Source organism: Lynx canadensis, chromosome A1, assembly GCF_007474595.2.
Source record: "Lynx canadensis isolate LIC74 chromosome A1, mLynCan4.pri.v2, whole genome shotgun sequence".
In the NCBI taxonomy this organism is placed as follows: domain Eukaryota; kingdom Metazoa; phylum Chordata; class Mammalia; order Carnivora; family Felidae; genus Lynx; species Lynx canadensis.
Window position 1 is genome coordinate 142,854,112 of NC_044303.2, and position 27,016 is coordinate 142,881,127.

Here is a 27,016-nt window from a genome sequence, read left to right on the forward strand (position 1 = left end):
ATGGCTTAGGGGTTTTTTGCTTGTCTGTTTTTGTTTTTGTGTGATAGTGTGTTTCTGAGTGATAGTTTTAAAAATGGTTTTTCTTCTAGATGCTAAATGAAGGATCTTTAGTCTTAGTTTATGTGGAAACCATCTGGCCTAAATGATGATTTGAAGCTCTTGGCAAGCAGCTGATTTCAAGGACATTGTATATGGAATAGGCAATCTAAGCTCAAGAACATCGTAGCTGGGGAGGAAAGGAGCTAACTGGTCTAGGATTTTCATAAAATTTAGATTAAAACTGACAAAGTTAGAAGAGAAGCATCCTCTAGTCTTTCAAGTTCCCCATGAGTAAGAAAAAACACAAGGATGAAAAACTTACCAAGAAACGTAAGGAAAAGAGCAAGAACATCTATTGGTAAGTACTTCCCATTACACTGAAAATGAGACCCGAGCTTTTGGGTCCTCGTGTGGGCCTGTCTCTACCAGTTTCTAGGAAATGAGATGAGATGATACTTGCCAAGTCCCGGAGAAGTGATGTGGAGGAACATAAAGTCCCTCTTTGGTTCTCCTTGGGATGAAAATATCCCATCCATATGAAGATTATGAAGATCCATAAATCTTCAAAGGATGAATTAAAAGATTAGCTCTGGACAGAGGCTATGAGTGCCATTGGTCCCAGGAAGGCATGGGAGTCAGCAGGCACCACAGGCCCAGCCATCTCCATTGCTGCATGAGGCAGAAGAATCTTCAAAGTTTAAACTGGGGTATGTGGAATGAATAGGAAACAGATGATAAAAGAAGTTCAATAGCTGTTCTCCGTGGAAACTAGCCCCCAGGAAGCTATCATGGGCGTGTGTAACATGGGAAGGTCAAGAGGGGATGTTCAGCCTGAAAACAGCCCAGCCACGCATGGGTCCACAGAGAATTTTCTGCAGTCAAAACCTTAAGAGCACTGAGAACCTTAGCAGTAACAACAATCTTCCTCCTCTTCACTATCATGCAAAGACTGAGGCCTTGCTAGGTGCCATGGAGCTACACACTTAGTATTTATTGCCATGAGTGCTGACTCAAAGGGGCACATGCACCCCAATGCTTATAGCAGCACAATCAACAATAGCCAAATTATGGAAAGAGCCAAATGTGCATCGACAGACGAATGGATAAAGAAGATGTGATATATATCTACAATGGAATACTACTTGGCAATGAAAAATTAAATCTTGCCATCTGTGACAACATGGATGAAACTGGAGGGTATTATGTTAAGTGAAGTCAGTCAAAGACAGACAGATATCACATGATTTCACTCATGTGTGGAACTTGAGAAACTTAACAGATAGGGGAAGAGAAGGAAAAATAAGATAAAAACAGGGAGGCAAACCATAAGCGACTCTTAAATACAGAGAACAAACTGAGGGTTGATGGGGGTGGGGAAAACGGGTGATGGGCATTAAGAAGGGCACTTGTTGGGGCGCCTGGGTGGCTCAGTCGGTTGAGCGTCCGACTTCAGCTCAGGTCGCGATCTCACGGTTCGTGAGTTCAAGCCCCGCGTCCGGCTCTGGGCTGATGGCTCAGAGCCTGGAGCCTGCTTCCGATTCTGTGTCTCCCTCTCTCTCAGCCCCTCCCCCATTCATGCTCTGTCTCTCTCTGTCTCAAAAATAAATAAACATTAGGAAAAAAAATTAAAAGAAAAAAAAGGGCACTTGTTGGGATGAGCATTGGGTGTTATATGTAAGTGACAGATAAATAAATAAATAAATAAATAAATAAATAAATAAATAAATAAATAAGAGAGACAGAGAGAGAGAGAGCACTTATCTCCATGGAACACCCACAACAATTACATTAGACAAGCCATTAACTCTATTATATAGATGGGGACACTGGGAGTTAGGGTGGGATGGGTCAAGTACCTTGCCCAAGGTCATACAGACAACAAGTAGCACAGACCCTTCTCACACTACCTCCCAGTGGTCAAAAAGGCAAGGCAACACCAGAGCTGAAAGTGGGAGGAATGGTAAGGCCATTTTTATCCAATGCTTTTCCATCTCTAAAGACTTGAGGAGGAAGAACAGCACCAACTCTGGAGTTCAGATTCTTGGGTTAAAACCAGCTTCACCATTTGCAGTTTGGGGATGTAAAGATCCCATGGGTGTCCAGTAACTGCCCATTTTATTCTCCTTTCCCAGGAGCAAGTTACTCCAACCTCTAAGAACTTCTGCCCTCATCTCTACCATGGAATCATCATCATGTAATCTCACTAGGCAACTGTTAAGGATTCAGTGAGATGGTTGTATGATGATAAGGCAGTACACAAAAACTAACTGCTGCTATTCCATTTGATTTTCACGTTGTCTTCTTTGCAGAAAGCACTATGCCATCTGGGTTTCCAGAAGCACGGTGTGGAGTACAGAGCAGTGGCACCCGTGTCTCACTAACACAGCAACTGAAGCCCAGCACATGGAGGCATCACACAGCCGTGTTGCCCTGTCACCCATCTTCTGCTCCTTCCTCCACCCTTTATCTCAGTCACCACAAAACCTCACAGGCTCAGGCAACTGGGTCTGTAAAGAGAACTACCACTCAGCACAGTGAAGTGTCCCCACAGTGGTCCCATGCAAGGCTGGGACTCACTCCTGCTCCCCCACCCTGACAGGAGGTATACATATCAAATAAAATACCAGCATAAATTTCTGGACTTTATAGGAAAAAAAGAGTTGCTCCTAAAATTTTGTCCCACTACTCAATTTAGGGTCCTCTGTTTAGTGATACAGTATAAGCTCTGTTTTCTAGCAATTATTTGAAAAGCTCTGGAAAAGGACATTTCAGTATAACAAGAACTAGAATTTTTTTTCATTTTTTAATGTTTATTTTGTGAGAGAGTGAGCGAGTGTGGGAGAGGGGCAGAGAGAGAGGAAGACAGAGAATCCAAAGCAGGCTCCATGTTGTCAATGCAAAGCCCAATGCAGGGCTCGAACCCACAAACCCTGAGATCATGACCAGAGCCAGAGCTGGGCGCTCAACCGACTGAGCCACCCAGGTGCCCTTAGAATTTTATTTTTATACATACCAAGACTTGGAATATTCTTTTTAATTATTTCTGCTGCCTAATAAAGGTTTAATGGATTTTTAAACTCAGTAAGCATATTTCTTTACTGGAGGTGGGAAGAAACCTAGTAGTTATTGCTTCAGAAAGAACAACTGTTAGATGACTATCACTACTCCTATCATTCCAATCTTGTCCTTCATTAGTAATACCAAAGGCATTTCTTACAGTCATTAAAGCCTTTGCCATATGAATGGTGAAAAACAGGTATGAAACAAGGCAAGTCTAAAAACTTTGCTAATGTTAAAATATCTGTTGCACAGCCAATTAAAGTTGGGTCATAGAGACTCACATTTTCCACAATCTATCTGCTGGCACTGTTGATGTCTGTTGGCAAAGAAGCTGATCAGGCCCATCTTACTAAATAGGACAACCAAAGCCTATGTTAGACACTGCACGCTAGCTGTTAGGGAAGAATTTCACTGCTTTTAAGGACCTGTGGGCAAAGAATAAATGATACAAGAGGAAAAGACCACCAGGAAATGCCGACACCTCCAACCTCTGCTTTTGTCTCTGCATCCCACACCTCTTGGACACAGGGACTCGGGTCTGAATCCTAAATATCCTATACTCACATGTAAGCCATTATGAGTAGCTGTTCTTGAAATTTAATTCCACATCTGCTCCTCTGCAGCCTTTAGAAATCTTATAAATTTCTCTGACAACTGTTTGCAAAGGCCATAATCACAGGCATCTGTAACTGGATCCCCAGCTACAGGGCAAAAACACCACATAATTCCAGCAGGCTTTTGGCCCAACCTTATTTGGTTTCTTGTCTCTCTTGCTCTCTTTAAAATTGCGCTGAGCCTTCAATTTGCAGAGAGAGCTGATTAGCACTGGAAGAAGGAGGCCCAGGTCCTCTGCACCATCCCTAACACACAGACGTGAACAAATCCTCATCATCTCCCGTTTGGTTGTGGCTGCTCAGGCACGTTTAGAAAGAGGCCTCAAGACTGTGGCAGGAGACCGTGTGAGCAAACAGCAAGTGGGGTCCCTGGATCACTTTGGTTCCTCCCCGGTGGCTCCAAACTCCCAAAGGGAGGCATGAGGATGCACAATGGCTCCAAGTAGCCTAGAAAATAGATGCATTAGGACTTTTCCAACTCCTGCATTTGGGTCGCTCAGAAGCTGTGTGGCTCTGGGGCTGGATCTGCCCTTTCTAATTATAGTTGGCCACTGGCATGACATGTGGTCTTAAGCAACACAATGAACTTCCCTGTGCCTGTTATGGATTTAAAAATTTTAATAGCATCCACTTCTTAACAGGATTCGTGTACTGTTCTAATCTTTTATTCTAGGAACACTCACAAGAATCAGGTGGGACAAGTTCTCTCACCAATTTAGCCACATACTGACTCAGTAACCCTGGGCAAGCCACCTCCCCTCTTGGAAACCTCAGTATTCTATCCCAATTTCTAGCCATCTCTGATTTTTTATGAGGAACACATGTAACAAGGTAAACAGAAGTGTTCCTCAGAGAACAAAGCGTAAACATCTAGGATTATTATGTCATCCTTATGATCTTCAAAAACTCCATTCCACCGTTAAGAGCCCTAGAGCCAGACAAGCAGGGTTAACACAAGTTATTTAACTACTCTAGCCTCAATTTTCTCATCTTTAAAAAGTGGGGGTGAGGAGCACGTGGATGGCTCAGTCAGTTTAGCGTGTGACTTTCGCTCTGGTCATGATGTCACAGTTCGTGAGTTCAAGACCGGCATCTGGCTCTCTGCTGTCAGCCCAGAGCCTGCTTTGGACCCTCTGTCCCCCCTCTCTGCCCCTCTCCCACTCGTTTTCTCTCTCCTCTCTTTCTCAAAATAAATTTAAAAAAAAAATTAAAATGGGGGCGCCTGGGTGGTTCAGTTGGTTGATCGTCCGACTTCGGCTCAGGTCATGATCTCGTGGTCTGTGAGTTTGAGCACCGTGTCGGGCTCTGTGCTGACAGCTCAGAGCCTGGAGCCTGCTTCCCATTCTGTGTCTCCCTCTCTCTCTGACCCTCTCCTGCTCATGCTCTGTCTCTCTCTCTCTGTCAAAAATAAATAAACATTTAAAAAAAAATTAAAATAGTGCCTAATATTAGGCACCTTTATCCTGTAATTAACCTACTCTCATTATCCTGTAATTAACCCTTTCTTTCTTTTTTTTTTAAAGTGTGTTTATTTTTGAGAGTGAGAGAGAATGCATGAGCAAGGGAGGGGAAGAGAGAGTGTAGGGGAAAGAATCCCAAGCAGGCTCTGCATTGTCAGTGCAGAGCCCAACATAGGGCTCCCACGATTTGTGACATCATGACCTGAGCTGAAATGAAGAGTCGGGAGCTTAACCAAATGAGCCACCCAGGCGCCCCTAACCCTGCTTTCTTTCTTATTTCATCAGGCAGCTTTCAAAGTAAATTGTCTTTTTCAAGGCATCAACTTCAGTGTGCAATGGAGAAATTAATCGTTGTTACATACACAATCTCCTATGCAACCAACACATGAGGCATATTTTATTATCCCCTTTCTGCGTGAAGCTCAGAAAGGTCGAGCAGCTACTAGGTGGCAGCCAGGATTCAAAGGCAGGCAAACAACCCAGGCTATGCTTTCCATTGCCTTGTTTCCATTAGATATGAAGTGGGAGAATAAAAAAAGTCTCCCTCAAAATGAGAAAGTCACCTAATTTATATAATCAGTGTGGTTCAAAGTCTATTGTTATGAAACAGTTTTTGATTTGGACTTAAGAGTCAAGACTCAGCTCAAAGGGCATTCTTCTTCCCTTTGCTCTCCTGTTCCTCCTTAACCTGCACCCCTGTGAGCAGTGAGAAGAGCAGGGGCCTCTGCTGCACATCCCAGCCTGTGTGGACCTGGGCACAGCTCTTGTCACCCAGCAGCACACCGGCTGGTTTGTGTCTGTCTTCCTCCAACAGACCACAGGCTGGTTCCCTGAGGCCCAGCGCCTCTTGCTGACCTCCCGTTAATCCAAAGCCCCACCGGATGCCCAGCTCAGGGCAGAGGACAGCACTGTCGGCTCAATGAATGCATGAATGCTGTCCATCTATGTTATCCTTGCTGCACTGAGGACTGATGTGACAATTAAGAGAGGTTAAAAGGCCCAGAATCAAACCTTGCCACTGCAGAGTATGATCTGTGTAGTACAGAAGACTACATCATACAAAGAGCATTTCATAAGCCTATGTAATTAGAAAGACATCTAACTGTAAAGCATATTTATACCATTATGAAACTTGGCTTGTCATGACTACTATGAAATATTCTTGTCTCAAACACAAAGGCACACAATGTTCACACACATGGCTGGACTATAACCGGTGCCTGGTTATACTTTTTTGGGGGGAGTCGTCCAAGAAAACCCAATCAATAATAACCAAAACATGGGCAATAGGCTTAAAGGTATGTTGTAATGAAAAATTACCTTTGGATCATTATGTTTCCTACTGAAAAGTACCAGGCAAGAGAATAGATACAAACTTAGATAAAGTCATTAAGTGATTATATTAGTAAAATGAACTCCACGTTCTTTATACTATGCTTACAGCCACAAAGTCAATTGGTCTCTCCTCTTGGTTTTTTATTTTTAGTAACTATACTGAGTCCATTTTTTTCCTTCTCATTTTGTGCATTTTTTTCCACTTTATAAGTGGATCTTCCTCTTGGAAAGGTTGAGAATCAGAGAGGCATACAACTGCCTCTCGAAACTTAAGTGAAAAATTGTTGAATAATTGTTTTTAAAAGCTCTATGATGTTTCCTCATGGATTTACTAAAGATCAATGTGCTTTTGTTACAGAGAGTATTTTACATGGAATATGTTAATATTTCATTAAACACTCATACAAAACCTAGAAATAGTTACATCTACGCTGGGACACTTAATCTTACCAAAATTAAGTAGAACAGAAGTTTATAATACCCCTAGAATGACTGTATACAAATGGATAATGCTGATTATGCCTTATGTAACCACAGTCAGTGCTAGGGAGATTTCCTATTCTCTCACGCCTTTAATTCCACTTAGAGATCTTTGACTCTTTATACCTGGGGTTCATGCTACTTCTGAGAAAATCAAACTCTTTACTAGTAAAAATTAACCAAGCTATTTCTTGGTGTGAACCTAGTAACACATTTAATTTGCTATTGTGTGGTGGAAGAGGGAAAAGAGATTTTCTATTTTTCATAAAATCTCCTCAGACGTAGTCCCTGTCCATACAGAAAGCCGTGCTACAGAAGTAAAACACCCAGGACTCATATGCGTATAAATTTATACAGGAGAATTAAGATGAGGACATAACCTTAAATGACCAGTTTATCTGTTCCCATGACCAAGCAACAAATGAAATGCAAAGAACAAGGAGAAGTAGTTGACCTACAGAGCCCTAACATTTTTCCCTCGGCAGCTTTTGAAACAGTTTATAGTTTCTTTATCTTTATTAGGACATTCTCCCTCATCACATTAATGAGTCACTAAACAAAAGGCTTACTGAAATGTTTAAATTTAGGAACAAACTCTCTGTTAGAGCTTGAGCAGAGAAGACGAGCCATACTTTGCCACTGCTTTTCAATAAAATCATCTAGAAAAAGCCAGGCAGAAGAGTTGGGATGGAAACATGGGATGACCACATGGAAAATTCAAAGTGAATCCTGAGACCAATGCGAAGAAAATATATGCCTTCCTTTCTGCCCCATCATCCTTAACATTGTCATCTCCACCTTCCTATCTTTATGGAGCTCCTTCTTTTTGACAGCTATTAAACAAGACATTCTTTTGGAATAATTTGCATTGCTAAAACCATTTGGGTTCAGCTTGTTAGCTGAGGTAACAAAAACATAACTAGGCACATTTAAAACATGGGCAGAAGATAATAAAGGGCAACACATCCATCCATCCAATTTTCTCACGGTTCCATTTGGGTGCGTTCAACTGGCCGAACAAGAGGTGAATGGGGTGGATGACTGAGAGCCAGCACAGGGCCGCTGGGAAGGATGCACTGTAGGCTACATCTGGAAAGCTTCTGAAAAGAAATGGTTCCTCTCAAATCATTTCCGGTTGGCGGTCTTTTCACAGTGGTCAAGAACACCTATTCTTGAATTAGCAAACAGTACGGTATTCTTATTAACAAGCAACACAGACCTACAGTTAGAGATCAAAGGGAAGTTAGAGAGTTCCACCCAGGGAGCTCTGCAAAGACCAGAAGGACTCACAGGTGGCACTTGGTGCCAGCAGCTCAGGAAGGACAGGGCACCACCTCCCAGAAGAAGCCTCTGAGCCTAGCGCCCGTTCCTCTGTCTGAAAGACAGTGGTGATTCCACAGAGGAAGAGCTGACCTGCGTCTGTCTCCTGAGTGGCTGAAATTTCCCAGGGTAAACTGCATAAACCCTCCGCTCCGTGGGGGCAGCGAGTTCCACAGTTACCTACTGAACTGGCCCTTTCGGAACATCCTTCGGTTTCATTGCTTCTCATTTCTTCTACACCAAGTTCTGCCTGATCACTCCTCATATCAGTGAAACGTCCCGGTACATATATAACTAGATAATCAGCTGAATTGCTCCTGGTGATCCAGGTTGTCGTTCTCACTGAATTAAAAAAAAAAAAAAAAATCAGAGCTGTACAGAAGTCCCTTTACCCCAACAGTCACAAGAGACTCTACTCCTGAATCCCTAAGGTCCCATCAGAACAAAAACCAATGGTGATATACCCACAGTCACAGTGGCATCAGTCACAATAACCAAAAAGTAGAGGCAACTCAAGTCCCCATTAACAGATGAGTTGGGTAAACAGCACGTGGCACACACAATGGAATAATGTGAAACCTTAAAAAGGAAGGATATTCTGACACAAGCTACAATACGGATGAGCCCTGAAACATGACACTAAGTGAAACAAGCCAGCCATAAAAGAACAAGTACTGTACAATTCCTCTTACATGAGGCTCCTAGAGTAGTGATATTCACGGAGAGAGAAAGCAGAAGGGTGGCTGCCGGGAGGGGAACAGGGAATAACTATTTAATGGATACAGAATTTCAATTCTGCAAGACAAAGGAAAAAAGATCTGGAGATGGATGGTGGTGATGGATGCACAACAATGTGAATGTACTTAATGGCATTGAACTACATGCTTAAAAATGTAAACATGGGCAATTTTATGTTATGTGTGTTTTACAACAATTAACACAAAAAGCAACACAAAAACCAACAGGCCGTTTCTACATCTGGTTTTGGCAATCTGTGCACAGCCTCCGACACTGAAGCTTTCTGGGTGGCGGCAGTCACTCACCGTGGCAGCGCTGGGTCACTATCTGCACGGCGCTAAGGAGTGGGGTGGGGAGTGGGCAGGACCGCGCTCCTGGGGAGTCCTCTCCCAGGCAGCTCGACCTCTGCACCAGGAATGCCTGACTCACTTCCCTTCCCTGGAATCAGAAGGGAAACACTTCATGCCCTGAAGCGGGATGGGTGACAAGCCCTTCAGGCTCCCTGACTTAAAGAAGGGGAGAGAGAACTCGGAAAGGCCAGAGCACAGGCCCTAAGACCCCTAATGCTGTCTTTCCACCTTGTGGTTTTCTGCCTCCCCCAGGTACTTCTCCCTTCACCTTCACACTCCAGTAATATATCACTTGCATGATACAAAGCTTTTTTAAAAAACTGCTCTACAAGGTACTCACAGACCTGATCCGTGCCTCCAGAAGGTCGTAATTTATGATATACCCTTGTGGCCACACCAGCTGAAACATATGGACAACAGGCTGGGACACTAAATCAATGTTTGAACCGGCAATGATATATTCAAAACACATGCGGTAGAGGTGGAGGACATGCACATTTTGAGGAGAACAGGCAAGCAGACCAGAGACCGGACAGACCGGGTATGTGCAGAAGAACCTGGGAGCTACGCCCACAGCCTAGGGGATAAGAACTGGACAGTGTATGGGAGAGGCCTCACTCCTAAAGCGGCAGGTGACGCCAGTCCCGCCCTACTCCAAAGCATTCCCATAGGCAGACCCAGGGCACCTTGCTTGTTGCGGCAAGAAAGAGGAGATGGAGAAGACATCTCATGCCCATCAGTTTTCGCAATAATATACAAAAATAGCGAATACTTGCATAGTCATCATTACGAGCCATTCTTCTAACACTTCATAGATACTTATTTCAACCTCACAAACACAGGTACTGTCTTATCCACTGATGGGAAAAAAACAAGACATAAAAAGGTAAGGAACTTGCCCAAGGTCTCAGAGCTACTAAGTGTGGGAGTCAGACAGCTGTCCTTGTTCTTCACCATTATGCTATCCAGCTTCTCTGAAAGAAGGGCTATTTACGTATCAATAGACAAGTAGAGAGGCTGAAGGACATTCAGCACTATGTAGCATGACCTTGTTTTCAGGGAGAAAGGCAGTAGAGCTTTGTGTAGACACATCCTCCAAGTCAAGCTGATGTAAATAGCTTTTATAGCTCTTACTAGCTATGTGGTCATGGGCATGTTAATTAACCTCTCTGAGTATTGACTACCCACTGCATCTAATATATGCCACCTAGTAGATCTGTGAGGATTAAACGGAGTTCCTGGCACATATTCAATAGACAGAAGCTATTACGGACTCAGCTCAAAGTTTTCAAAACAAGCATGTGACAGGGGCACCTGGCTGGTTCAGTCAGTAGAGCATGAGACTCTTGATCTTGAGGTTGTGAGTTTGAGCCCCAACATGGGTGGACAGATAACTTAAAAATACAATGTAAAAAAAAAAAAAAAAAGCATCTGACAGTCACCATCTAACAAACTAATCAAAATTCTATAAAAAAGCAATGACTTAGTCTAAACTGGCATGTAATAGTTGGTTCATAGCCACAGCCCTACAAATCTTGAACAGCTCCTTTACCATAGTGTTTGGGGAGAGAGTTGAGAATTTTTCCTAAGAGTTCCCCTGGGATATAAGAACCAAGACAGGAGAAAAAGAAAGGGCACAAACCTAAGTTAGCAAAATGTTTTACTTAAAAACATAGTATTGGGGCGCCTGGGTGGCGCAGTCGGTTAAGCGTCCGACTTCAGCCAGGTCACGATCTCGCGGTCCGTGAGTTCGAGCCCCGCGTCGGGCTCTGGGCTGATGGCTCAGAGCCTGGAGCCTGTTTCCAATTCTGTGTCTCCCTCTCTCTCTGCCCCTCCCCCGTTCATGCTCTGTCTCTCTCTGTCCCAAAAATAAATAAACGTTGAAAAAAAAAAAAATTAAAAAAACAAAAAACAAAAAACATAGTATTAAAGATTTTTAAAAATGACATTTTATAATAGTCTTTGATTCTAGAAAGCCTACTTTCTAGAAAGCATAATTAGCAAACCACATATTAGAAAATGAACAGCCTCCAGTGACCTATGAAACAATATAAATTGGCTCGTCCCATCTTAAACTTCAGAGAGAAACTACCTGAGGACGTTAACCTTCTGTATGGCTGTGAGCACCGGGTTCTCGCCCTCAGAATGGAGCCAGGGGACTGGTACCTGGCTGGCCTATCCTCAGGGTGCACAGCTATCTCTCAGTGACCAGGATAGAGAGTTTCATACCCAGCCTCTTCAGAGCTCACATGCAAGAATATAAAAAGAAACAAAAAAAAGAAGTGGCAATGCCTCTATACATGCACCGGTGGACGTTTCCCAGGACTGCTTCAACCCAGGATCTGAAGTAAAACAAGTTGACAAGCCATGTGCCGACACCCCACCTCCAGTCAGGGCACAGGGATTCTCCTTCCTGGAGACAGACGTATTTTTACAACAAGCTTTTCTATTTTCCTTACAGATTGCTTCAACTATAACAGCACAATCCAAACATCTGAAATAATGAGTCACCTATTGGCTTGCATCCGAAGCAGCAGGTCAAATGCAGTTTAAGCCACGTCAGTGCTTAAAAGCAACCCTAGCACAGTGAGTGGATGGATTTCTGGCACCCATAATTCGCATGCCCTTTCTCCCATGGTACCTGACGGCTCAGTAACAAGAGGCGTGATGAGCAGTCCTGGCTGTTCAGGAGGGCATCAGGAGAGCCCATGGTGCCCCTTCCTTCCGAAACTGCCCCTCTTTAGAGGGGATTCGCAACAAAGAAAAGCCAGAAGAGAAAGGGGGGTTTAAATTAACAGTAATGGTATTAAGTAGTGTCACTCTTATTTGTGGATTTAAGTCAATTTGTTCTTGATTAATAAAGTTGAGACACTGTTTTATTAGAAAAAAGGTAGCACTCTAAGTTCCCCTGCTATTCTCAACTAAACTGAAGAAACAGATTACAAGAGCTGTCATAAATTACAAGCAACTTCATATGACACCCAAATGATCCTTTTTCCCCCCTCCCTTATGATATCATTATAACATCTACCATTGAAGCTAACTAAGCACATTATTAACTGAAATTTGAATTGAAAAGAGGCACAGCTACAAGATGACTTCTCAAGAAAGTTGTAATGAGGGAGGGTTCTCATTCTAAAAGGCTGAACTTCCAAGGAACACGTAGTTCCACATCATCTCATAGGAGAGAAGCAGCCACTTGGAGGAAGACCTCTCAGAGAGAATAAATGAATGAGTGAATAAATGTCAAATAAATGAGTGAGGCATGTAGGCATGAATGAATGATTGATTGTACATTTCAATAAAGTAACTCTAGGACTGCAAAGTTCCAAGAGTACTTTGCATGAGTCTCCCAATGCCCAATTTCCCCTACACATAAATTGGTTTTACCTCTTCTAAAATATACCGGAAATGTGATAGAGAGAAGCACAGTAAAAGTGACTGGTCTTCCTTGGCCAATCCTTGTGATTCTTATCTAATCACTCCAATTCTGCTTAGGGATGAAGGTATCACGTGCCTTCCTGAAACTGTCTACTACAGCTATGTTCTGACTGTCCCAAAGTCAGGCCCCCGGAACCACAATCACTCAGAATCCAGCTAGGTTCCGGGAAGGAGAAAGGGGCCCTGAGCAGGGAAATGTTGTCCAAATCCCAACAATATCCCATCATATTCTGATGTTGATAGAATACAATTTATAAATAAACATCCAGAAAAGACCAATTTCTCCTTTTATGATAACAATGATAGTTTCATCTGCTCTTTCAAGTTTCTGCCTTCTCCCAATTAAACCACAAAAGTTGAGTGACTAAGTTGCCCATGTCCAAAGTCTGTAAATTCATATAAAAATCAAAATTCAAACATTTAAAAACAAATTCAATCTGTAAGTTTTGATTAAATAAATCACAAATATTTAACACACCAAATGTGTTCTTTTCATGAGCAAATTACCAAGCCCAGTTCTCAGCCCTTGTTCTATATCAGAATCACCTGTGAGACGTGAAAAAGTCACAGATGATCCCGTACCATGCCCCAGAGATCAAGTAGCATGATCCAGTTCTGCCCTCCAGAGATCAAGTAGAATGATCCACTACCATCCCCCAGATATCAAGTATGATGATTTAGGACTGCCTCCCAGAGATTAAGTATGATCATCCAGTACTGCTCTCCAGAGATCAGGTGGGCTGTGGTGTAGTGGATAGGCCCCGGGCAAGGAGCCAGGCAATAACTTTCTAAACGTGGCTTTTCACTTCCTGCGTAACCTTGGGACAGCACATGTCTTCCATGTGCTTCCTCAATTCTAACATGGAAGCACTGTATTAAATACCAATCAGAGTATCTTCCAGCCTAACACATATAAATTTAAAATTTTTTCTCCCAATCCCAGAGTTTTTTCCCACTTTGGACACTTACAACTCTTAATACCAGACACAAGCAAGGAAAGGTGGAGACAAATGTGCCAACCGCATCTCAGGGTAGATGAGCAGACTGATTCAACAGTGTGGAGGGATTTGTGTGGAAAAGTGAGGAACTGGTAGGGTAGATTAGGGAAGACCATGGACAGGAGGCTTGGAAAGTTACAAAACCCTAAGATCCCCAATCCTTCCTTCCTTTTTCCTTTTAAGAAGCGAAATTAAAGCTGGGAAGGAGACAGAAGTAAAGTAAGGGACACGACATTAGTTTAAGGCCATTCCAGGAAGATCTGCCAAATGGACATTATGTGCATTACAGGAATAAGATGATTAAAGTGAACAGCAACAAGCTCCCTGAACTCAAGGGATTAGTGATGGTTTTCACTGGCTCTCAAACTACATATGCATTAGCATCACCAGGCAAGCTTGTTAAAAAAATGCAGGTGTCTGGGTGCCGTCGACTCATCCCAAGTATAATAAATCAGAATTTCTAGCATACAGAACCTAGAAATGTTTTTGTTGTTCACCAAAATTTGACAACCACAAACTAACAACAAAAGCCAATTTTTAGATAATACAGTTAATACGGACCCTTTAAGGCAACTCTGACTTGGTTACAGAGAACAAAAACAGATTAAGACGCAGGTCCCCAGACCGTGTGCCAAGGTGCCCTGGAGAGCCAGAGGGAGCTTACAGGAAGGTGGAGGGCATTCCAATTTCTCAGAGAAAACATAGTGAAGTGTTGTTCAAGTTAATTCACAGATTGCATTACATTCCTTTTGATGACATCATTCATATATTTGTGAAAAGGAGTGTGTGTGTGTGTGTGTGTGTGTGTGTGTGTGTTTTGCAATTCCTGTGATAAAAACCCAAGTGTCATTTGAAAATCAATATGGAGCAGGAAATGAGCATGAGATGTCTAATGTAATTCCAAGGTCTGAGAAGCTGTGCAATGTCCAACAAGTAGACACATTATCAGTAAATAATAGTGGTTATTTAAGAATGAAATAAATTTTAAAGTTTTAAGAGAAAAGTATATGTTTTTTACAAATTTATAAGTCTTACTTTTTCAAATGGAAACTCAGTTATTAGGACATAAATACTAATTGGTTTGTGCTTAACTGCTTAATAAAAACTGTCAGGTATTTCTTTTGAAAAACAATTATCAAGACACTTAGAGCACCACAAAGAGAGAAAATCTGGAAACTTCTGGGTCAAGGCAACTTTACAATGAGATTTTTTTCACCGCACGACTTAATTCACTTGCTCAAAACACATCTAACGTTGCATTCTGACAGAAAAAGCATTCTGGAGGAGTTCCAGAATAGTGCTTTCCCAAGTATTCTTAAATGAGAACAATGATAATCATGAATGTCTATCCACTGACAAGCCAGTAACTTCATGAATTATTTTCTTCCATGTTATATTTCAAATAACATTTCAAAGTAAAACAATAAATTATCTTGTTTTCACAGTAAGCATTATTACATTTGTGCAAAGCCTTCAAACAGGAGACAGTCCCATGAATTTCACAAAATTGGAACATACAGACCCATTGGATAATCTAAGCAGTTATGCCTAGTTTTTCAAGCAACGAGTCACAGGAAATGCTGAGCTCGCAATAACTATTGGTATTGTACTACTCTCCTTTTGGCACAGCAGTACTATTTATTTTGTTATACTACACCATTCCTTTGTCCTCCCAAGTGCTATGGATATGGTTTTATTTCTTCAATTAACGCGAAATGCGTTTTGAGACTCCCATGATGTCTACAGATAAAAACTTCCCAAGAATGAAAAGCCAAGGCTAAACTCTCTTCCTAGTAGATAGAACTTCTTCATTAAGAAGAGACCATATGTCTACATACTGGCTCTACCTGCCAGTTCAAAGATACAACGAATGACAAATGTCAAAGCTTACCGCCTAGCCTTGGGATCCTGTCTGCTGGTGACTTGGCATAGATAATGGCACAATGGTGAGCACTTCTTAACCCTCAAATTGAGATTTTTCAAATTATCCCCCAAATTGTTAGCAGTTTCTGGAGTTCTCTTTAGAAAATGCCTGAAGGGGCACCAGGCTGGTTCAGTCGGTAGAGTGTGTGACTCTTGATCTTGGGACTGTAGGTTTGAGCCCCACATTGGGTGCAGAGATTACATAGAAATAAAATCTTAAGGGGAGCCTGGGAGGCTCAGTTGGTTGAGCATCTGACTCTTGATTTCAGCTTAGGTCATGACCCCAGGGTCACGGGATAGAGCCCCACATCAGGCTCTGTGCTGATGGTGCAGTCTGCTTAGGATTCTCTCTCTCTCTCTCTCTCTCTCAAAAGAAAAAAAAATTTTTTTTCAATAAATCTTTAAAAAATGCCTGAAAACACATAATTTCTGAAGTGGCTGTTCAGAGTCAAGTATCTGACCAAAAGAAAATTTTATATAACTAAGCAAATCTTAATTGTGACTCTTAACGATCTTTCACTCAGATGAATAAGGAGGAAGCAATACACTCTTCAGAAAGAGAAGCTTCCTAGGGAAATGCACATCAAATAATGGGAACGTTTTCGTGTGTGAAAAGTATACTGAAAGACTAACGATGATAGCATTGTACTTACTACATTCCTAAGTAGTTTTGAAAATTTCAAGGTGAGGTTTTTCACTTTAAGATGAGCCTTCCAAGTCAAAAACGTACAGAGATATTCTTGTCAAGTGAGCAGACCAGATACTAGTTCTAACAAAGCCCTGTTATTTCATGTTGCTCTCTCAGCATATGGCCCTACCAAAGTTTCACATTAAGAGTTAATCAGTAAGCTCTTCAGTGTGGAGCCGGGGCTCATGAGAAGAGAAGTTAAAATTATGACCAGGGTCAAAAGATAATTTATCTACTTTCTGAGTTTCAAAAATCAAACATAAAGCCTTCAGGGAAATAAATGACTAGTGAATGCAAGCAGACAATATACTTACCCCTCAGAGAGATGTTACTAACAAAATACTCTGAAGGTGGTAACTCAAGTAAATGTTCTGGCTGAGAGAATACTTTCCACAGCGGAAAATCAAGAGCAGACCACCAGGACAACACTCCATTTTAGTCTGTGTCTGAAATCAAGTTAGCCGTTTACAGAAAAAAAAAAAAATTGACTGAAACTCGGAAAACGCTAAAAAGTAAAAGGAAATCACACTTAAGTTTGCCCAACACTTGATGAGCAGGTTTGCCATTTGCCAGACCTCCACGTAAGAGTGACCCTGCAGGCCAGGAGGGCACTCACGTCTGAAAGATCAAGTAACAACAGACAAAGGAGCCTCAGAGGAAAAACTGTGAAGACACAATGAAGCAGAACAACTCCTACCATTTGGTCTGGTGGTGAAAGGCAAAATGAGGTGTCATCGCGGATGATAAATATTTGGAACCTTGACTTCTTTGTGAGGGTAAGGTAACAGAACAAATGCCTTTTCTGGAAGGACTGATGTGGTTTGCCTTGAGATTTATGAAGGTGAGATGATTCTACCATGTTCACAAAGCCACCATTGAGAAATGAGGTCTCAGGGCAGAAGGTCCCAAGAGTGTAGAGTCATGGAGTATTCCCTGAATTCCTCTGCCCAGAGTAAGTGCCCACTAGCCACGCAAATTATTCTTAGGTTTGTATATGAATTAATACTCATACTGAAGGATCCCTGTGAGCTAGGCAGATTTCCCAAGAAATGTTGGTTCTTCAAGAACAAACAGATAAGAACAAAACTTAACAAGAATATCAGCCATCTCTATGTAGCAAACCTATAGCACCAATCAATTCAACAGCACTAGAAGGAAAAAAACAATGGGGCGCCTGGGTGGCTCAGTCGATTAAGCATCTGACTTCGGCTCAGGTCATGATCTCACGGTTCGTGGGTTCGAGCCCCACATCGGGCTCTGTGCTGACAGCTCGGAACCTGGAGCCTGCTTCTGATTCTGATTCTGTGTCTCCGTCTCTCTCTGCCCCTCTCCTGCTCATGCTGTCTCTCTCTGTTTCTCAAAAATAAATAAATACAGAAAAAAAATTTTTTTAATTCAAAAAAAAATTCAAAAAAAAAAAAAGAAGAAGGAAAAAAAAAACAGAACAAAACAAAACAAACCTTCCAACCCTCACAAGCACTCCCCAGGGTCCAGGGTTGGCTGCATTCTCACCAGGCCACTTGCTAACCTGCCAGGGAAAGAAGAGAAGCTGGAGGCCTGGAGAGGGGTGTGGGGTGCTCCTTCTCTGACCTGTCAGTCTCCTCCCCGAGAGTCATTTTCCTCTGAGCCTCAGTTCATCCGGCAGATGTAGACCATCTCCTCCCTAGCTAAACACTGCTGAACAATTGTAAATGTGGCTGGACCTCAATATGAAAAAGTCAGGGAGTGAAGAAGTTTAACTCCTTAGAACCAAAAAATTAAAAACTGTTTTTAAAATATATATTAATGTTGAAAACACACACACAGACATATACTCACACACATTTAGACTCTTCTCTAAAACCATTGATGAAATATGGTACCACATTTAAAAGAGGTTCCACTGAAATTTCCAGAAAAGGAAGAGAGAGAATGACAAATCCTTGATCCCAAAATACACACATTGTTAACAGGGACGATGATGGCAATGAAGAAGAGAAATAAGAAAAAAAAAAAATTAAGGCCCACATGATGTTGATGCTTCTTTGATTTCTTAAAATTAGGTGGTTGTAAGGTAGAGAGATTTCTATTAATGTCACAGGAAAGGAAAAGGTGCAACATTTTCTTACAATACCCAAACAACTTAAAATTTTTATACACGAGCTTCTCTAAAGGCATCTTCTGCAAGCTAAGGAAAGATAGGACTGGAAGGAACACATCCTTCTCAAATTCTGCTTTTATCATCCAAACAAAAAATATGACACCAGAAAGAAAATGATATGTTTGTTACAGAGATGGTTGATATTCTTATAAGATATGCTCCTTATTTGTTTGTTCTTAAAGAACAAACATCTGCCTGGGGCAGGGGTGCCTAAGTCACAGAAACCAATTACCAGTATCCATTCATATACAAACCCAAGAATGAGCACATTGCAAGAACTGACCCCAGGTAGAAGGCTAACCCGGAATTCAGTTGATACACCCAAGAAGCATCCTAGAGCCCAAGGACTTTGGCAACAACCTGCCAACATTACATAAACCCAACTTAGAGGCCTGCTGCCACAGCCCCAGCCCCCCAGTCAGAGCAAATCACAGGAGATGTCATGCACGGAGTACTGAGTATTAGCCAGGCCCAGGCCATGTAATGGCTTCACAGCATAGTAAAGCATTTAGCTCAACACCACCCACAACAAGGCAGGTGTTATTATGTGCACATTATAAAGCTGGAACCTGAGGCTTGGAAAAGCAACAGATGTGAACCCAGGCCTGGCTAAACTACACAGGCTGTGCTCTTAACCACTACACTAATTTATTGATTGGCCAACAGCATGCAAAGTCTCACTTGTTGGTCTCTTGCCAGTGAAAAGTTTTCAGACCTCAGAGACAATTCCTTTTCCTTGCAGCCATCTCCCCCCACTTTTTAAATTGTTTTTAATTTTTTTTTATTTTAGAGAGAGAATGTGTGTGAGCAGGGGAGTGGGGCAGAAGGAAAGAAAATCTCAAGCAGGCTGCATGCCCAGCACAGAGCTCGATACAGGGCTCAATCCCATGACCGTGGGATCATGACTTGAGCTGAAATCAAAATCAGGGTCGATCCCACAACCCGGGGATCATGACCTGAGCCAAAATCAAGAGTTGGACCCTTAACCGACTGAGCCACCCAGACGTCCCTCCCCTTTCTTACAGCATTTCTTCAGAGGACCCTTGAATCAAAGGAGAATCAACAACACGGAACAAGAGCAACAAAAGAGGTCATACTCTTCACCAAGGATTTCTCTCTAGGGAAATATATTACCAAGAAGGACCCCAAGGTGAAGAGAGGGGGAAGCAATCTGCTTAAAGATGCTTACAGGAGGATTATTCATGCCAGTCTCAAACGGAAAAGAGTTCGAATGCCCGAATATGGGGCTAGTGGAGCACATCATGACACATAAAATGATTAATACTAAATGGGCTATTCAAAATGAGGATGTAGTTAATGCAGCTATATGGAATGTGAAATTACAATAACGCTAAATATTTTAAGTGCAATAATACGTACCCACCACTGAAAACCATAAAACAGTCCCACGGAGATACAATTTCAGAACTAAATCAGAGAATGATATAAATGAGAATTCAACTGGCTATAGTTTGTTATGGTAGTTCAAAGCTGCTGAAGAAACACAAAGTATAGAAAGTCAAAATGGAGACCAATAATAGGTTGCTATGTGATCAAAGAAACCTGTATTCATGCCAACATCACATGCATACTCTGATCAGAGAAATTAATTTTTTTTAAGATTTTTATTTTTAAGTAATCTCTACACCCAAGGTGGGGCTTGAATCCAGGAGATCAAGAATTACATGCTCCACCAAATGAGCCAGCCAGACATCCCTAATTTCTTAATTTGTGTTATTAAAATACCTGTCTGCCCTATAGCTTCTTGAAAACTGGCTTTAAAATAAAGTCAACAGTATCCCTGGAGAGAAGGGAGGTATGAGGTTCTATATTAGTGCTGCTCAGGAAACAGTTCCTTTAATCCTTTTTGTTTATGCTAGTCTTTGCATTTATGAACTCTCTAAATCCCTTCTTACTTAAACCATAGCACTAAGCCTAGGATTACAGATGCAGTGAATTTTCTGATAGAATGTACTTAACTTTATGTATGAGCAATGTGTTTACAGCAGTTTTGTACTTGGGTAATTTGCTGAATGAACATCTACAAAATAATGGTGTCTGAAAATTCATCTTTTAAAATGTGTTCTATCAGAAAATATGACAGGAGGTTTCCATTACTTCCGGTAAGAAAAGGTTATCCAGCCCCACTGTAAACTGTGTATATATTAATGGGCTCTGAAGCCAGGTAACAAAAGCCATGACTTAGCTAAGGCTTAAATTATGGTTTAAACATTATTAGGAAGAGGAGTTTAATGAAAAGTGTTTCAATTAACTGTTGATTAGATGACAAAATCAGACATTCTACAAGACAACCAGACAAGCAATGCAACTTCCAAATCTGGCAGGCATTCAGAGGAAAAAAGCACTGATACATTGCCCAGCCTCTGAAGAAGAGGACATGTGTCTTTCCAGGAAATAGATGGCACCACAGGGTCGTCAGCCATTCCAGTAACTTGTTTCATGGGCCACTTCTCCATGCCACAGGCTGTCAATCCTTCCTTCTACCATCCTTCAAAATACTCACCAGGATTTTTAGGATCTTTTATATCATCATTACCACCACCATGGCCATGACGCTACCGATACTGGATAGAATTCAGACACGTCACCTTACAATACACCTAGCTCCTACAATAAGCAAAAATCACAGAAAAGGCAATGCCTTTATGATTCTGTTTTAAGGTATCAATTTTAACTAAATCATCCTTACGAACCCACTTTCTCCTTTGATCTGTCACAAATTTACCTCAGGAATCGAGACACGACAATCTGTGTAAGAGCTGCTTTTGTATTAATCAGTTCCACATCTTAGAATTCCCCAGAGTTTAATATAATGGAAAAATTAATCATTTCTGCATACTACTGTCAGCAGGCAATATTACTTACCTTACATTTACAATCTGGTTTGAGGTCCTTCCAAAGTTTTCACATTTACTATTTAGCCCTCAAAATCCCCATAAACAATGAAATCTCTTTAGGCAGTCACATGTGATAACACATTTAAAAAATTAACATCTCCAATATGAGCTCCGATAAAATAATAACAAAATTAAGCAGGTGTCACCAACAAAAATTCTGGTCTAAAATGTATAACTTAATTTAACTTCACCAATATTTACCGAATGCCTACTATACCCTGCCCTAGACAATGTGCTCCTGAGTCAGGCTTCTTAGGGGGAACAAAACTCCATAAAAAAAAAAAATTTAACAACCTTATGTATGGCCCTAAACATTAAAGACAAACAAAAACAAAAACAAAGTGTGGTCCATTAAATCCAAAAGTCTGGCGACGACGGATTTAAAAAATTTTTATGGCACCTTTACTCTCCCTATGCCTAAGCAACCATCTGGTTTCAGATGAGCATCTCTGGAAGAGGCCACCAGGGACCAGGCTGTGAATTACTGCTCAGAGCTATTTAATGTACAAGACAGAAATGTATTAAATGGCAATGAAGTAGTAATTACAAAATGGTTCCCCAGTGGCTCAAAGAGTCAGTAATTAACTACCACTTAATACACACTAAGATTGTGAGTTATTAAATGACACTAAAGGAACAGTTCATTAAATGGTACCTTAGTGTCCTGAAAGAGTCATTTCCATACAACTCAGCACCAGCATGATTAGACACTGGGGAATCCCACTGTTTGCTGGAAAACAATGTTAATTGCCACACAGTACCAACTCCAGCCTGGAATCCCAGCATTTAGTTGGATGGATGAGCAAGCACTTCATTCTGTGTCCCCTCCCAGAAGTCCTTGGCACTGATTCAGGCTGTAGCCTGAGTACAGGGTGTGGCAAGATGGCAGCCTCACTGAGTCAATTATAGTCTTGTCTCCTGTACCAATCCACACCCAAAGTTGTGGTATATCTTCTCACACAGGTTTATATTTTGCTATTCTGACATGAACGAAGGATATTTAAAAGTAAGTCATGATCAGGGCACCTAGGTGGGTCATTGAGTTAATGATCCGCTGAGCTTGATTTCGGTTCAGTTCATGATCTCATGGTTCATGCGTTTGGGCCCTGCGTTGGGCTCCATGCTAGGATTCCAGAGGCTGCTTGGGGTTCTCTCAACTCTCTCTCTGTCACTCCTCTGCTCACACACACACACACACACACTCTCTCTCTCTCTCTCTCTCTCTCTCTCTCTTTCTGTCTCTCAAGATAAATAAACTAACTTAAAAAATTAAAATAAAAATAAAAATAAGTCATGATCTAATTACAAATAAGATTTGCCATATTTACTCTGACAACCTCCTTTAAAATGTTTTTTTTTTGTATATCCTACTTTCTTTCCTCCTCTTGGTTCCCACCTCTCATTCCCGTTGTATTCTAAGTTAGTTTCTTCCCTAACCATTCCTTATATCCAGTCTTTTAATGATCCCAATCTTTTAATCAAAACTGTACATGAAGAGTCTATCCCCTCTAGAAGGCTTTACCTGATGAGGAGACAAGACATTGAAAAACTCTTCCAAACTACTTTAAAATCATCCCTTCAAATTCCAAATAACTTTACCAAGAAAACTAAGTTGGTGCTTTTTCTCCTAAGCTAAACTGCCTACATCTTGTTATTCCAACAGTCTCAACATACAAATCTATCTTTCGTAGATCCAGACAAAGGGAGCACATAATGAATGTTAAACATTGAATCACTCTGACCTGTAAAAGAACACACAGTACAAAAGCTTTTTAAGATGATATATGATAGCCTTATCATTAGATGAACTCAAGAAAGTGTGAAAGAAAGATAAGCAATTAACCAATGAACTGGTCAAAGTTTCAGGTGACACCAGAGGATGGACAGATGAGATCAAGGAGATAAAGTTCAAAGAGGTAGAACAACAGGTCATCAATCACATGGATCTGGGAAAACTTTCACAGACTGAAACAAATGGGGAAAACATTCTAGAAGAAACCAGAGATGGTCATGAAAGCAGTGTTTCCACAGTAGAAACGTTAGAATACTCACCTAAAGATTATACCTTCAAATAAGAATTTAAGTTATTTTTTAAGAATCCCTATCCAATTACAAAGTGGTATTTGTTACTTTTATTGTCAAAAGCTGTCTTTAACAAAGTTTTAGGAGTAATATGAAAGTACAGACCATGAAAGATTGCTCACAATAAAGACCTAAAGGGGGCAATGGTTTTAATTGCATAACCTCCAATGTGATGATTAACTGCTATCAGAATTGCAAGAAGACACAACTGTGTAAGAGCGTAGGACAGGTGGCTCCAAATGTACCACGATGGCATACCGATTACTTTGAATTGAAGCTACTTGGGAAATAGCCAGTCAAGGACACTCAGACCCCTCCTCTGTCCCCCTGAAAGCAGGAAATGAATCTCCCTTATGAAAAGTACCCTCCCCACTAAGAAGTAAAAAGACATTCTTATCACCAGAGATAGGAACTTTAAAGCTGAGAAAACTAGAGAATCAAACTTTGTTACTTTTTTTTACTCATCTAGTATCTCAGTCTAAATTCCACTTGGAACGTTTTATTAATTAAAGCTTCCAAACACCTGTTTTCTTTATCCTGTCAATTCCCCACCAATTTACTGTCTCTTTGTCTTAAAGGTATAAGAAGGGCCTGCCTTTGGTCACTTGCTTGGTTCTCAATTTCATTATTGGGCTTCTGGGTACACATAATAAAACTTGGATTTTTTTTTTCCTGTTAATCTGTCTCATGTAAACTTAATTCTTAGTCCAGCTAAAAGAAGCTTCTAACCTGAGGAAAATTTCTTCCTCCCATTCAACTGCATACAAGAATGATGTAGGGGAAAATACACACTGGATATACATTTTGGTTTTTAGCCAGTGAAGCTACAAAATTAATCATTAAACCTCCCTCCATTAGTTATCCAAAGTTCACTTGCCAAGAAAAAAAAGTAGCAAAAGAGTTCGAGAAAATTAACCATTTAAAATACATTAAAAGAACAGCATTAAAGAAGTCAGCAACATGTTTTCATTCATTTAGGACAATAAAAAATGATTCAACATTTCTGTAGTTTGTCAGCCTGAGTGAAAATCCAAAATAGTTATTATATTGTGACTCGGCAGTCTAGTGAGAGAATTAGATTAGTACAAGGGTGTTTAATGAAGCATTATTCAAAACAGGGAAAATATTTCATCTTTAAGAGATTGGTCAAATAAATCACAGCACGTTCATACAATGGAATATATTTCAGATATTAAAAAGGAGGGGTCTAAATTGATTGACTTGGAAAGACTACCACAATCTACTGTGAAGAAAAAACAAAACAACGCCCTATAATACAATCTTATATATTTAAGGTTATGAGTGTGCATATGTGCATGATGATCATAAAAAAATAAAGGGCAATAATTATGTTTTAGAAGGTAGGTACTTGGCATGATTTTCCCTTTACCTGTACTTTTACATGTTGTTTAAACTTTCCATAATTAGCATTTCTTTAAACAACAGAAGAAAAAACACACACACAACTGAAAATTTAGCTTCTTTCTTTATATTGGGGGTGGGGTCATTGATACATCTATTTTTTAAAAAACAATACTCTTCTGGAGAGAATAACAGTCATGCTTTATTTACAGGATGATAATTCACTGTCCATATATCAGAAGCTCCAGAAAGGAAATCACCTGATCCGCAGGCTGGTGAAGCACCTGCCTTGGCTAATAGTTCCCAGCACAAGTGGATTCAACTACTCAGACTGCCCCATCAGAGCTGGCAGTGACTCCCAGGGGAGGCCACTGAGGCCACTGGACCACCTGCTCATCAGCACAGGCTCACCTTCCTACTCTGGGACTTCGTGAGAGGCAGGGTAGGATGGTAGGTCCTGGTTCAGGAAATACCAGCTAGGCCCTCTGTACTCAGCCCATGGCACTGAGAAGGGAATTGCTAAATGCAACTTCACCAAGAGAGTGGGAGAAAAGACAAGACCAGATGCCTGAGGCCTGCTCCATTTTTCCAAGAGATGCAGCCAAAAGGCCACTGGGGAAGACAGTCTGGTAAGATCAGTATGCATGCCCACCAAACAGTGGCAAGACTCCACCAAGGAGCCAAGGGTTCCTTGGCTCCTCTAAACTACCAGTTAATAGGTCCAGAAGAGGCCCACTGTGGATCCAGAACTGCAGTATGAGCTGGAGGTGGGAGGACAGTACAGAGCAGGGCAAGATCACTGTGGGGTAAGGAGCTCAGCCTGGGCCTGGAATTCTGTTCCTTGTCAGTCTCTGCACCCAGACAGGGTAAGAATCGCCATGTGACCCTGGCCCGTGGTTCTTCTGGGCTTCCTTCTCAATGACTGATATACCAAAGCCTGAGGTGGTGAGGAGTTGAGCCTTGAGCCCCAGGAAGCCATGACAGAGGCTTGGGGCAAAAGCATTTCAGGCAGGGAAAATGCACACACTGAGGGCCCTGAAAAGGGCAGGAGGTCGGTGGCTGAGGACCAGAAAGACAAGTGTCAGGGCTGGAGCTGAGGAGCACAGAGACAGCTAGAGCAGGGGCTGGAGAAGTTGGCAGGAAGGCATCTTGACAAGGAATTTGGATTTTATCCTAGTGCAACAAGAGAAGGATGGAGGATTTCAAGTAGGATGCAAATGTAGTCAAATTTATAGCCTAATTTACATTTTTAAAGTTTATTTATGTTGAGAGAAAGGGAGAGAGAAAGACCACGAAGGTGGGGCAGAGAGAGAGGGAGAGAATCCCAGGCAGGCTCCGTGCTGTCAGCCTGAGTCCAACACAAGGGCTCGATCCCACCAACCTCGATGCCACCAACAGAGAGACCATGACCTGATCCAAAATCAAGAGTCAAACACCTAACCCACTGAGCCACCCAGGTGCCCCTAATTTACATTCTCAATAATCCTGACAGCTGCTGTGTATCACAGATCATGTAGATCATCAAACTTTTCAAATTTTACTGAAAATCTATTGTTAAGGGGTGCCTGGGTGGCTCAGTCGGTTAAGCGGCTGACTTCGGCTCAGATCATGATCTCACAATCCGTGAGTTCGAGCCCCGCATCGGGCTCTGTGCTGACAGCTTGGAGCCTGGAGCCTGTTTCAGATTCTCTGTCTCCTTCTCTCTGACCCTCCCCCATTCATGCTCTGTCTCTCTCTGTCTCAAAAATAAATAAACGTTAAAAAAAATTTTTAAAAAAAGAAAACCTACGGTTAAAACTCAGAATGTACTGAGGCCACAAAGCACAGCCTTTTCCTAATCCATTTTCCCCACAGGTGGTACAGATAAGCTCCTAGAACGCACACTAGCACACTCTTTAAAAACCAACAGTACATTGTAAGGCGGTCCCTTCTAGGGAATGTATTTCTCTCCAAAAAAACAAAACAACAATTTCAATGTTGGGGTGTTTCTCCTCCAAAAGGCAGGACAGAAGAGAACTGTAAGACAGAAAAAATATACAGTTGATCCTTGAACAACCTGGGGGTTAGA

General features: G+C 41.5%; 1 protein-coding gene across 8 annotated transcripts in view; it reads right to left on the reverse strand.

Annotated features, from left to right (window-relative positions):
- LHFPL2 (LHFPL tetraspan subfamily member 2) overlaps positions 1–27,016 on the reverse strand; it is a 178,049-nt gene that overhangs the window by 102,117 nt on the left and 48,916 nt on the right. The window contains exon 3 of one of the 8 annotated variants that reach the window (XM_030323554.1): positions 8,489–8,650. The exons of 6 other annotated variants lie outside the window; for them this stretch is intronic. In XM_030323554.1, the coding sequence (XP_030179414.1) occupies positions 8,489–8,650 (162 nt within the window). Of the gene's footprint in view, positions 1–8,488; positions 8,651–27,016 lie in introns of those variants that run through there. One more of the 8 variants, XM_030323623.1, reaches the window with a different exon arrangement.